Here is a 13,938-nt window from a genome sequence, read left to right on the forward strand (position 1 = left end):
TAAAGTTGCTCTAGTGAGTGCTTGTTTCTCTCTCTATTTGGAGAACTAACAAATTAAAATCTATTCTATGAAATATCCCAGAAGATCATGACCAATCCAAAATGTTTACTTAAAAGACAATTTTCTTCCCTTGTGAATTTCCTATGACTGATCAAACATTTAGAAGTCATCCTTGTTCCTTTGAAGGTTCACTTTTTGGCATCTGTTCTTCTTTCATATTTGATACAGTCTTACCCATGTCCTCCTTCATGGGGTAACATCTTACTAAAACTCTGTCCTAGACTGCCCTGTTGTTTCCAGAAAGCCAGGCTATTTTTTGACAACTTGTTACTCTGTAGAGATCCCAGAATAGTAATTAATAGAACCCAGAATAGCTTATGAAGTCTCATCCCTAATAGCATTCTTACGACAACTTCATGTCTTTGCATGAAGACCTTTCGGGTCTTCCCCTTTGCCTTCCTTGTATATATCAAATCGATTTCTTTTTACCTTATCTTGTCCTAATTACACTGATGCTGTGTTTCACTTCTTAAATTTAAGGTAAACAACCATACAGGGCAATATATCATGTTGTCCTTGGGGCCAGAGTAAACATCTGTATTAAGACATTTATAGCACATTGTTGCATGATTTCTAGTAATATTTGAGCACAGATTATATGCCAGGAATTGTGCTAGAAGCCGGTGATTCAATGATTTAAAAAAAAAAAAAAAAAAAAAAAAAGTAGTCTCCCTCTCCTAATTTACAGGCTGCTGCATAAAGGTACCATTCTGACTTCTGAGTTAATGTCTGCTTCTTCTGAATGTGGCTCTACTCTATCATTTTTGACCTGACCTTCCAAGCCCCTAATTTATTTGAAATATTGTCCCTGATTTGTTCTAATTAGAACAGAATGTTTACAGGTGGAAGTAAACACGAAAGAGATAATAAGCCAGAGAGAGAGAGGAATGGCTTCAGGCTTCTTGTAACTTCTTTAAGCAGGCAACAGCAACACAAGTCAATCTCAAGTCCACTTGTGGGGTGTCAAACATGCACAGGAATCCAGTTTCAAATCTAGTTTCTGAAATAAAATATTATTTCCTATGTCTCCCTGTTTAACTTGATTTGCATTCCGTTGGCTCATAAAAGCCAGCCCAGGCTCCTGAGGGAGACCTGTTTTGATCTGCAAGGGCACCTACGGTTGCTATTAATAAACGATTTACCTTTGGAGGGTAGGATGGAGGCAAACTATCCCTGGATGGTCCTTTCTCTACCTCCACCAGGATGCTTTTTCGGTCAGTTCCATTTCCTTCCCTTCTATCATCCTTGGGTTTGGGATACACAGTTGGTGAGTCCCCCGGACCTAGTGCACTTACTCCTATGTGAAGAGGCACGATCTGGAGATAAAAGCTGCCTGCTCCTTTCCAAAGAGTCAGGACAACCAAAGCCTCAGCATTAAGAACAATAGATCTATCATAGATGTGGGTAGCACCTTATTGCTTTTTTCCCCCTACTCAAAAAATTGGCCTGGGGGACAGCGGGGTGTGGGGGAGAGGGAGATGGAGGCTCCAAGGAATCCTGCCACTGACTAGCTTTGTCACTCTTTGTTTGAGGCTGGAGGTCCTAAAAGTTAATTGTTCACAAGAAACAACAACAAAAATGCCAAGAGAAAAAGGAAAATAATTCTATTAGTCACAGTGTCTATGAAAATATCCATAATCAAATCAATTCATATTCAATTCATTCAGTTTTCTTTTTGCATCCGAGGAAAGCCACAGTAGGGAGAAGCTATTCTGAAAGGATAAAGGAAATGTGTTTGGGTTGATTTTTAAGAAAGTCTTCTGTGGCTATTCTGTACTGACATGGTAATTACTCTAAGCCTCGGGATTTAGCATAGGAAGTCTCTGACTTTCACAGTCAGACCTCCTCTCACCTAGCCAGTGAGATGACCAGCTCCTGGCTCTCTTTTTTCTCATCCGCCTAGAAAAGGAACACAGTGGTTTTTGTTGTTGTTGTTGTTGTCAAAAACTAAGAATTAAAATACTACAAAAAAATGAAGTAAAATGATACCATATACACAAAGAGGACTGGAGGACTCTTAAGTTTATCTTTGAGATACAACTAACCCCCCTGAAATGTTAATTGTTGCAATTATTTCTCTGGTTTATTCCTTAGGAGCTAACGTGTTTTAATCTTCTTATTTATGACTTTTTGTTTTCCACACATTCTGTACCAGTATTTGGAATAGATTGGGATGCATTATATTTTATTCACCTTTCTTCCATAACACTGAAAGAATTGGCAATCCCTATGACTTCCTTAAAAATGAAAGATTAATATGATTATATATAAATGCTGGTATGTCATAATATATTCTAATATAAACACATTTATTAAACTTGGTATAATAGTCATCTAAAATTTAACATTCCAACTGCTACTTTAATTTTTTTTAATATAGGTTAGTATTTCCTACTGAATATCTTGATTATTTTAGAAACCATAATTTTCAAATCATGCACATCTCACTTCTGGTCATGTGTCCTCCTGGGTGTGTTTTGTAAGCTGGCGAGTAATTTAAATCTCAATCCTCTTTGATTCTAACTCTGTTGTGGATGATAATTATTATTTAAATTCCATCTGGGATGGCAAAATGGAGAGTGCAGATCCAAAGTATGTCAGGGGGTCAGGAGGAGAGCAGACTCAAAGGATCCTGAAACCACCTCATCCAGGGGACACAGTAAGATAACACCTACATTTTACAATGAACTCTGAAACCAACCTGAAGACTCAGAGCAAGCCTTCCACCTTTCATGGTAGAGAAGAGCCCGCACTGGAAAAGGGAGGAGGCATAGAGACATGGGAACCCTATCTTCTGTGAGATCAGTCGCAATCAGGAGGGACACCGCTGGCACGGAGAAGCAGCAGGAAGACCAGACCCCACACCAGGTCCCCCAGCACGGGGCGCTGCACAGGGCAAACAAGAACCTGTACCATTTGTCTTGGAAAACCAATGAGGCTTACCTCGGCAAGGTTTTAAAATCAGCTGGACTTGGGTCCAGGGACTTTAGATGTCAGTGGGCTTAACTCCAGAAGGGCCTGAAGGCAACAGAAAGCAGGGTCCCTGCCCCGAACGAACCAACACAGTAAACAAGTTGCCAAAACGGCAAGGAAACAGCAGTTTGGAAAGTGCCTGGAGTACACATAAAGGACAATTATTCACAGAGTGTGCACAGGAGTGGCAGGAATCTTCAGGAGACTTGTCCAGGAAAAAAGTGCTGGCAGGCATCTTTTCTCTTCCCTTTTCCAGCCTTGATGGCCAGACACTTGTGGGAGCCGGTGCTAACCCTCTCCAACTAGCTTGCTAGCATGGCGTGGCCCACTCCCGCATTCCCTGTGGACCTGTCACTTTCCACCAGCTCCCCTCAGCAGCCATCCCTCCAGAAGGACTCCTGCTTGGGGGAGAGGGGAAGTTAACCCAAGCACAGCACCATCCCAGTAGCCAAGCCTTCCAGCTGCCACCACCTCGAGAAAAGCCCAGCCCTTCGGTGCACCCACAGCTGTGGCAGAAAGACTAAGTGTGGACCACTCACCTAGTGACCCTGCCACTTTCTTTCCCATGCCCACCTACAAGAAATAAGACAACAATCCCCTTTATAATGGCACCAAAAAGAATAAAATGCCTAGGCATAAATTTAACCAAGGAGGTAATACAAACAAATGGAAAAATACTCCATGCCTGTGGATTGGAAGAATATTGTTAAAATGTCCATACTACCAAAGGACTCTACAGATTCATTGCAATCTCTGTCAAAATACCAATAGCATTTTTCTCAGAATGGGAATCATCCTAAAATTTGTATGGAACCACAAAAAAAGAGCCCAGATGGCCAGAGCAAGCCTAAGCAGAGCAAGACCAAGCTGGAGGTATCACAATCCCAGATCTCCAGATAGACTACAAAGCTGTAGTCATCAAACCAATATGGCACGGACAGAAATACAGACACACAGATCAATAGAGCAGAATAGGGGGCGCAGAAGTAAACTGCCACTATTGTCTAGTTAACTTATCTACAACAAAGGCAAGAATATGCAAAGGGGACGAGGCAATCTCTTCAACAAATAGTGCTGGATGCAGAAGAATGAAACTGGACCGCTTTCTTACAGCAGGTACAAAAATAAACTGGAAAGGGTTGAAGACCTGAATGTGAGACCTGAAACCATAAAACCCCTGAAAGAAAACACAGGTAGTAATCTCTTGGATATCACCCTTAGCAACATTTTTCTAAATCCATCTCCTCAGACAAGGGAAACAAAAGCAAAGATAAACTTCTGGGACTACACCAAAATAAAAAGCTTCTGCAGAGCAAAGGTAACCATCAGCAAAGTGAGAAGGCAACCTACTGAATAAGGGAAGATGCTTGCAAATGTCGTATTCAATAAAACATTGATATTCCAAAATATATAAAACATTCCTACAGCTCAAGGAAAAAAAAAAATCCAAGGACCTGAATATTCATTTTTCCAAAGAAGATATACAGTGGCCAACAGACTCATGAAAAGATGTTCCACATCACTCCTCATCAGGGAAATGCAAATCAAAACCACCATGAGGTACCACCTCACCCCTGTCAGAATGGCTGGAATGAAAAAGACAAGAAACAACAAGCGTTGGCGAGGATGTGGAAAAAAGAACCCTCTCGCACTGTTGGTGGGAATGCAAACTGTGCAGCCACTCTGGAAGGAGTATGAGAGTTTCTTGAAAAGCTAAAAATAGAACTACCCTATGATCCCCTAATTCCACGTCTGGGTATTTACCCAAAGAAAACAAATACACTAAAGTGAAAGGGTTCATGTGTTTTCTGTGGTTGTGTGTTTACTGCAGCGTGATTTACAGTAGCCAAATACAGAAGCAGCCCGGGGGTCCAACAACAGATGAGTGGATAAAGATGTGGTGCACATATACAACAGAACGTTACTCAGCCATAAAGAATGAGATCTTGCCATTTGCAACCACAGGGGTGGACCAAGAGAGTATTACACTAAGTGAAATAATCAGAGAAAGACAAATACTATATGCTTTCACTCATCTGTGGAATCTTGAAAACAAAACAGACTCTTAAACATAGAGAACAAACCAGTGGTTTGTCTCCTCCAGAGGGGAGTTTGGGGTGTGGGGAGGGGAATGGGTGAAATACATAAAAGGGAGCAAGAAATACAAACTTCTAGTTACAAAATAAATCAGTCACAGAGATGAAAAGGACAGCATTGAGAATACAGTCCGTGATATCGTAATAACGTTGGTGACAACACTGAACCATGGTGAGTACTAAGTGATGCAGAGTCACTGAATTGTTAGGTTGTACATCTGAAACATTGTATTTACACTTGGACCACAACAAGCAGCAGTATTTCAAGGAAATGAGTCACTTGCATACTAATTTCATATCCCTTACTTTACAGTTGGTGGTTAACCTTCATGGGTTGCCATACCCTTCAGGTATACTCAGGATTGACGTTAGTAGACAAAACAGGAACGTGCCGTATCTTTGCTGCTTTCTATCATTTCAGGACCCTATTTATCACAAGTAGATTAAACACTGTGATTAAATCGAAAGCTGGGTCTCTCCATAAGTATATACGCCTCTAATTCTCTCAAGTTGTTACCTACTGCCATCTAGCTAAAATAAAACTACCACCCCTTCCCAAGAAGGTATAAGACCCAATTCCATCCTTGTTTTAATTGAAATGACACAACTGTCAAGGCATAATTTATTATTTTCAAGAGCTATTTAGGGCAGTGATTTATTTCTTTAAGCAACTTTCTGTTGATAAAACAAGCTTTCATTTTTGTTTTAGATCAAATATATGTTGTCATTTTCAATTCTAATAGTAATTTTTCATTTTGAGTCACCCGAATGCTATGCTTTGTGACTGCATTCTAGAAGTACATTTTAAAGTCTGCAAATTACCCACATCAAAGGTTTAGTGATAAAGCTGTGTTGCTGATAAATATTTTGTATGCATATACTAGGTCGATTTGCCACATAACATGGAAACAGATTTGAGATAGCATTTTCATTTAATTTTAAAAGTCAGTTACAAATATGCTTCTGTAGGGGAGAGACTCAAAATAGATTTTTCAAGGAATGGAAACCAGCTTTCTAGAACCTTCCAAATTCCCAAATGGCTCAGAATCAGAGAAACCTTGAAACAGAGCTATCAAGCACTGAGGACCCAAAGGTGAATGTTGGTGGTCAGTTTACTTTATGATGAAAGTTGGGAGTGATCTATGGCTGTTAACCTTGGCCATGAAAGGCAGCAAATACCCCAAAGACAGTGTTAATTATCACAGACCCCTCACTCCCATCCCCAGAAGATTTCAGATGTGTCTATGTTATTCAGTTTTCCTAGATGAAGACACAGCAGCTAAAGAAGACTATTTCAGTGCTCAGTTAGAATGACTCATATTTACCAGGGGCCCAGTTGTGTGCCAGGCACTAATTCTAAATATACACAACAATTATTTGTATACTTAAGACAATCCAGTGAGATAGTTTCTATTACTGGCCACATTTTGCACAAGAGAATCATAGATCTGAGGGAGGCACAGTTAGTTGCTCAAAATTAAATAAGTGAAACCGGAATTTGAGCCCAGGTTTCTTGCTTCAGTGTCCATATTCCTAACTTAGAGCTTCCTCCAGTGAATATGAGTTTGTATTAAGGTTTTTGTTTTCATCTTCCCGCTAATGACTGATTGAGTCAGAATACACCTTTGAGTACCCTTCTGCAGAGATTTCTTGAGAGGTTGATCTCTCGAAAGTGTTCACTTTCCTGACAATATTTACAATGTATCTGTCTATTTCGTCCCATTACCAAGTGAATCCCATACTGACAGAAATGTTGCCCAGAGTCACAAATGCAGAGCAATTCCAAAGAATAACCAAGAATTTGTAGGCTTTCAAAAAGGCTCACCGAAATCCACAGAATTGCAGTGTTCCCTCTGCAAAGTGAGTTCCAAGTCAGCAGATGGTTGCAGCATACAATGTATCATTCCTACTCAGAGAAACTTTTTCTTTTCCTTATCTATTCACAATTGTTTGGTGCATACATTGTTGAAGAGGAACTAGAGTTTTCCTAAGGAGAGTGAAGATTCTAGTATCTGTGAGTGTAGATAGCCTCATGCCTTGAATTATATTTCAAAAGGAAACTGTTTCTTTGGGAAGAGCTAATTATTTCAGGGATAACTCAGGGGACATTAGTAGTTGAGGAACTTTGTAGGAAAAAAACCAGGTCTGAGGTTTTAAAATACTCATTTGTCAAGCTGTGTTCATGAATATCTCTATTTCCCCTTGTGAATGCGGTAACTTTTTTTAAGAGCAGATTTTGGTTTTACTGTTTTCAAACAGCCATTCTTTGCAAATGAAGCACAGGAATATCTTGCAATGAGAAAACAACTGAAATCGTGTCTGAGAAACTAATGTCTTCTGTGCTTTCCTTTTCTGTGTCTCAGAGGTTCATTTGAAGATTCTACGACCAGATTTTACACAGCATGCGTGGTGGAAGCATTCGCCTATCTGCATTCCAAAGGAATCATTTACAGGGACCTCAAGCCAGAAAATCTCATCCTGGATCACAGAGGCTACACCAAGCTGGTCAGTGCCCTCTACACACCGTGTCTGCTCTGCGGTTTTAAAATACTCCTTTGTCAAACTGAGTTCATGAACATCTCCACTTCCCTGTACTAATGCTGTAACTTTTCTTAAAAGCAGATTTTAGCATTGCTATTCTCAAGCAATCATTCTTTTCAAATGATGCAAACGTTGTGTAAGAAATTAAATTGGCTACATCTAATTTAATGCTGGTGGCAGAATGTGTTTTAATGGCTGTGTTCTAGATCTAGAAGACCTTTGGAGACCTTTTCTGAATCTGCTTTCTGCTGTTCACAGGGAAGGAATATTTACACTGTAGAAAAAAGTGAACCGTTTTGTGTATAATCTTTAAGATTGTATTTATTTATTTGAGAGAGAAGCAGACTCCCCACTGAGCAAGGAGCCCACAGGAGGACTGGATCTCAGGCTGCTGGGTTCATGACCTGAGCCTAAGACAGCCTCTGAACTGACTGAGCCATCCAGGCTCCCTGGTTTATGTATAATCTTATGGGAAGTGGGGGTGGGCTTGGTAGGTGATGTTATCCGGGCCATTTTAAGTATAACAATAGTATTGATCTTCATAATAATAACATTGGTCAAGCCCTCTAAAGACTTACCACAGGACAGAAGTTCTCTTATTATAAAATGTACAGTTTTTATGGCCATTGCATCTGCCAGTGCCTGACTCTATATTCAGACTTTTGGAATTTCCATTCAGCCCGTGGTTTTCAAAGAAATCAAATCAAGGGCAGTTAATGATTTCTATTCTCAACTACATTGTTTTAGAAAAAAATAGATTTTCTGCATTTGATGCTCCTCCATCAAAAGGTTGCTAGAAAAAAAAACAAAGAACGCATTTGCATTTTGTCCCTGTTTGTGTTTACCAAGGGCGGGGATGAAGCTTATGCCTCAGCTTCTTCCACTGTCAAGTGGCTTCTCAATGCTAAATGCATTCCCAACCGCCTCAAGGCAGCAGAAATCCTGCATATTCCGGAAAATTGGTCAAGGAGGTCCAACTGGTCTTTTAAACATTTTCAGTAAAGGAGTTATGGCCCAACCTCCCTTGGCATGAAAAGAAGAGTAGATGGAAAATATTTCTGGAAAGAAAGATTTGCCCTTATCTGTGATGATATCAGTTTCATCCTCGACTCAGGTTTCAGCTTTTGCTATTGAACCTGAGGGAGGCTATGTCGTTTGAAGTAGAGAGGACTCCTTCCAGAGCCCAGGACCACAGGAATGTGCCTCAGTTTTTATTGTCTCATCAGTGCACTGCAGCTCGGTACTGCCTTTCAGCTTCATGTAAGGGTCTTGAAATAACCTGTTTCTCTTTCTTTGTAAGGTTGATTTTGGCTTTGCAAAGAAAATAGGATTTGGAAAGAAAACATGGACTTTTTGTGGGACTCCAGAGTACGTAGCCCCAGAGATCATCCTGAACAAAGGCCATGACATTTCCGCCGACTACTGGTCACTGGGAATCCTGATGTATGAACTTCTGACTGGCAGGTATGGGCATTGACATAGAACCACTGGTAAAAATAGACCAGAGGACAGCTACACACACATGCCTTTGCCCCTCTGCTCAGGCCATCTTCCAGCACATCTCACTCTTTCTTGTTCCAGTACTTCCATGAATTATGCTAGTGACCAAGAGTTCATCAAACAAAACTCTAAAATGGGTCCAATGAGGGCAAAAAAACTCAATGCCAACTTTTGGCCTCATCATTGCTAAATTTTTATATGTATATGACATTGTGGAATAATCTTGTGTTTTTCCAGGAGGTCTTCGAGCCTAGTGCCTTAGCCAGCAATGGAACAAGGGAGATAATGGTGTTATAAAAATATCTAGGGTCAACTATTCGTAGAAATAAGAGGACATGTTGTTACATCTACATGAAATGAGAATGCTTTGCAGGTCTTCTGTGTAATAATATTACAGTCATCCACAACTAAAAAGGGTACTGTGGCTACTTCCAGGTGTAAGACAGATTGTAAGCTCCCCAAGGACAAGAAAAACCAATAGACCATCCTGCCAGGACCAGGCAGCAGGGTAGGGTCGTTATAAAGCAGAGTTCCAAAGAGGGCTCAGTGTGTTCAGGGGAAGCTGTTGAGTAAGGCAAGACCACAGCCAGGTCCTGAAGGAAGAAGGGTTCTTGGACATAGGAGCAAGGAGAGGACAGTCCAGACAGAGACATGCCTCCACTAGAGGGCAGTAGCTTCATGTAAAAAATAATAATGGGAAACTGAGGGCTGACTGAATGGCTTTTGCACATCAAAAGATAGAGAGGGGCCACTTAGAGAATGACAGGAGATAGAGGTGATAGGGTGAACTGCAGTGAGGAGGCCTAGTTAAAGGGGGACAGGGAACAGATGCCTCTGCACTGGGCACAGAAGAAAAAAGTCATGGCTTAAAAGGGCAACTTCAAATAAAGGGACCAGCCCTAAAATCCTGCCCAAGGGCAGGAGAGCTGCTGGAACTTCCTGCAGGTCAAAGGGGCTGGCAGGCACCCCTATTTATGTTTTCCCACCACCTTGACAGTGCAGAGAGGAGCAGAACCCTGGCACTGGAGCTGGTCCCACCAGTGTGGCCCCAGCATGGCACACATCAGAACACAATGGCTCCAGCCATCTCACCGAAGTACAACAGGTGCAGAGCACCCCAGAACACTCCTCTGTGCCCTACCTTGCCAGGATAACCCCTATCCATGCCCACCATGGCTCTAGCTGTCCTGGCCCGGCATCTTCTCTTTGGAGAACCTGGGACTGCCCCTTTCCACCTTGCTCTGACCATCCTACCAGGATGGCCCCAAACAAAATGTTCCATGCCCCCAAGTCCAGGATAGCTACAGCTCTGTACAGCCAGCCAAAGTCACCAGGCCACACAGTCTACACAGGGGTGACCATACACCAGATCATTCCTTCAAGTGGAGAAGTAGCTGTTCTCCCTAATTCTAGAAGCAAAGCAAGTCAAGCAAAAGGAGGAAAGAGAGGAATACGCTGAAAATGAAAGAACAACACAAAACTCAAAAAAAAAAAAAAAAAAAGTAAATGAAATGGAGATAAGCATGGATGAACTTTGTAAGAACTTTAACATACAAGAAAAAAGAATGAGTCAGAGTTGAGGAACACAGTAATGGAAATGAAGAATATACTGAAGGTATCAATAGGAAATTAGAAGAGACAGGAGAATGGATCAGAGACCTAGAAGACAGAGTAATGGAAACAGAAACAAACAAACAAAAAAAAAAAGAGGGAGAGAGATCTTAGAAAATATCAGTCTTCCCATTATCTAGGTCCCAGAAGGGGAAGAGAGAGGGGACGAAAAAAAGGGCAGACAACATATTTGAAGAAATAATAACTCAAAACTTCCCTAACCTAGAAAAGGAAATAGACATCCAGATTTAGGAAACCCAAAAAGTTCCAAACAAGATAAACCCATGACTCATAATATTTGAACTGTCAAAGATTAAGGAGAAAAAAAATTTTTTTTCAAGAGCCAGAAAGAATCTCCGAGTTATGTATGGCTATCAGCTTATTTTTCAGGAGAAATTTTGCAATCATCTGGGAGTGGCATGGTACAAAGTGCCAAAAGGAAAAATACCTACAACCAAGAATACGCTACCATCAAATTTATCACTCAGATTTGAAGGAGAGAGAAAGTTTCCCAGGCCATCAAAATGAAGGAGTTCATCACCATTAAACAGGCCTTACTTTAAAAAAAAAGAAAAAAGAAAAGTTAAAGGGAATTATTTCAGTTGAAGAGAGAAGACCATAGTTAGAAGAAAATTATAATAAAAGCAAACATACAGTAAAGGTAATAGAGCAATGACTTATAAGGCAAGTATGAAGACAAAAGTAAGTAAAATCAACTATATCCAAAAAATGTTAAATATGACAACATATAGACAAAGTGGCAGGAAGGGAGTAAAAATCAAGTTCTTTTAGAATGCTTTGAACGTAAGTCACCATCAACTTAACATAGTCTATAGGTAGGATATGTTAACCACAAACTTAAAAACTATAAAAGATAGACAAAAGACCGAACATAACACTAGAGAAACTCATCAAGGAAAGAGAAGAGAAAAAGAAACTGAGGACTACAGAAACAATCAGAAAGCACCTAACAAAAACAGCAGTAAGTACACATCTGCGAATAGTGACTTTAAATGTAAATGGTCTAAATGCTCCAATCAAAGACGCAGAATGATGGGATGGCTAAGAAAGAAAAGACCTCTGCTGCTCTCAAGAGGCAAACTTCAGACTTCAAGTCACACTGACAGTGAAAAAAGATACTCCATGCAAAAGGAAGGCAAAGCGAATAAATAAATGTTGCAGTAGGAGGACTTCTGTCAGATACAATAGACTGAAAAAAACTGTAACAAAGACAAGTCTTACACAGTAATAAAGGGATCGATCCAACAAGAGGACCTAACGGTTGTAAATATTGATCCACCCAACATGAGAGCACCTACATCTATCCAGCAAGTATAAACAGACATAAAGGGAGAAATGGACAGTCATAAAATAACAGTAGGGGATATTTACACCCCACTTACATCAATGGACAGATCATCCAGGCAGAGAAATCAATAAGGAGACCGTGTCTTTGAAGATGTGGGATTAGATGGACATAACGTATATACAGACCATTCCAGCCCAAAGCAGCCGAATATACTCTTTCCCTGTGCACATGAGACAACTGAGACCACAAAGCATGTTTTTTAACTACAATGGTATGAAACTACAATTACAAGAAGAAACTGGAAAAAAACCAAAAACATGCAGAGGAACAGAGAAAAACCAAAAATATGCTGAACAACATACTACTAGACAACCACTTTGTTGATGAAGAAATCAAAAAGGAAATTGTTAAAAATACATGGAAACAAACAAACAAAATATATGGAGACAAATGAAAATGCAACAATCCAAAATCTTTGGGAGGCAACAAAAGCAGTTCTAAGAAGGAAATTTATAGGGCACAGGATTACCTCAAGAAACAAGAAAATTCTCAATCTAGCCTTACACCTAAAGAAACTAGAAAAAGAACAAGCAAAGGCCAAAGTTAGAAGGAAGGAAATAATAAAAATCAGGAAAAAAAGACTGAAGAAATAATAATACAGAAGATCAATGAAAGTCAGAATTGGTTTTTTTTTTTAAAAAAATAAACCTCTAGCAAGACTCATGTAGGAAAAAAGAGGATCCAAAATCCAAATAATTAAAATCAGAAAGGAAAGGGAAGTAAACAATGACACCAGCGGAATACAAATGTTATAAAGTATGACTGCTATAAAAATTTAGATTGTCCACTTTGTTGGCATATAAGGAAATGGATAAATTTCTAGAAATATACAATCTTCCAAAACAAAATCAGGAAGAAATAGAAATCTGAACAAACAAAAACAAGTAACAAAATTGAATCAGTAAACAAAAAAACCCAACAAACAAAAGGCAGGGAATAGAAGTCTTCACAGGGAAGTCTACCCAACATTAAAGAATGTTAAAGCTAATCTCCCCCAAACAATTACAAAAAAAATAGAAGGAAAGCTTCCAAGTGCATTCTATGAGACCAGCACTGTACTGACACCAAAACCAAAGACACTACCAAAAAAAGAAAACTACAGGTCAATATCCCTGAAGAATATGGATGCAAAAATTCTTGACAAAATATTAGCAAACCACATTCAACAATCCATTAAAAGGATCATTGACCACAATTAGGTAGAATTTATTCCAGGGTTGCAAGAGTGTTTCCATAGTTTCAAATTAATCATCATTATAAATCAGATGAACAAGAGAAAGGGCAAAACCCATATGATCATCTTAGTGGATACATGAACAGTTTTTGACAGAATTCAACATCTGTTTACAATAATACTGTCAAAGTGGGTTTAGATAAGAACACGCTTTAGCATAATAATGTCCCAATAGGATAGCTAAAAACCAAGATTTTTCTCTAAGATCCAGAAACAATATATTTTCACCACTCTTATTGAACATAGTAATGGAAGTCATGGCTGAAGCAATCAGACAAAGAAAAGAAAATGTATCCAGACTAGTAAGGAAGTAGCTAAACTGTCACTATTTGCAGATGACATAATACTATACATAGAAAACCATAAAGACTCCATCAAAAAACTGTTATAAATGAATTCAGTAAAGTTACAGCATACAAAATTAATATACAGAAATCTGGTGTTTCTAGACACTAACAACAAAGTGGCAGAGAAATTAGGACAGCCAATTCCATTTACAATTGCACCAAAAAGAATAAAATAAAATAAATTTAGCCAAGGAGGTGATAGACCTG

The 13,938-nt window shown here is 39.5% G+C and overlaps 1 protein-coding gene across 4 annotated transcripts in view; it reads left to right on the plus strand.

The window, feature by feature from the left end:
• Positions 1-13,938, plus strand: part of PRKG1 (protein kinase cGMP-dependent 1) — a 1,242,789-nt gene that overhangs the window by 1,217,583 nt on the left and 11,268 nt on the right. For all 4 annotated transcript variants that reach the window (XM_032312294.1, XM_032312293.1, XM_032312295.1 and 1 more), the window contains 2 exons: positions 7,493-7,634; positions 8,971-9,134. In XM_032312294.1, the coding sequence (XP_032168185.1) occupies positions 7,493-7,634; positions 8,971-9,134 (306 nt within the window). The remainder of the gene's footprint in view (positions 1-7,492; positions 7,635-8,970; positions 9,135-13,938) is intronic.

The sequence above is a fragment of the Mustela erminea genome, chromosome 14 (genome assembly GCF_009829155.1).
Source record: "Mustela erminea isolate mMusErm1 chromosome 14, mMusErm1.Pri, whole genome shotgun sequence".
Classification (NCBI taxonomy): domain Eukaryota; kingdom Metazoa; phylum Chordata; class Mammalia; order Carnivora; family Mustelidae; genus Mustela; species Mustela erminea.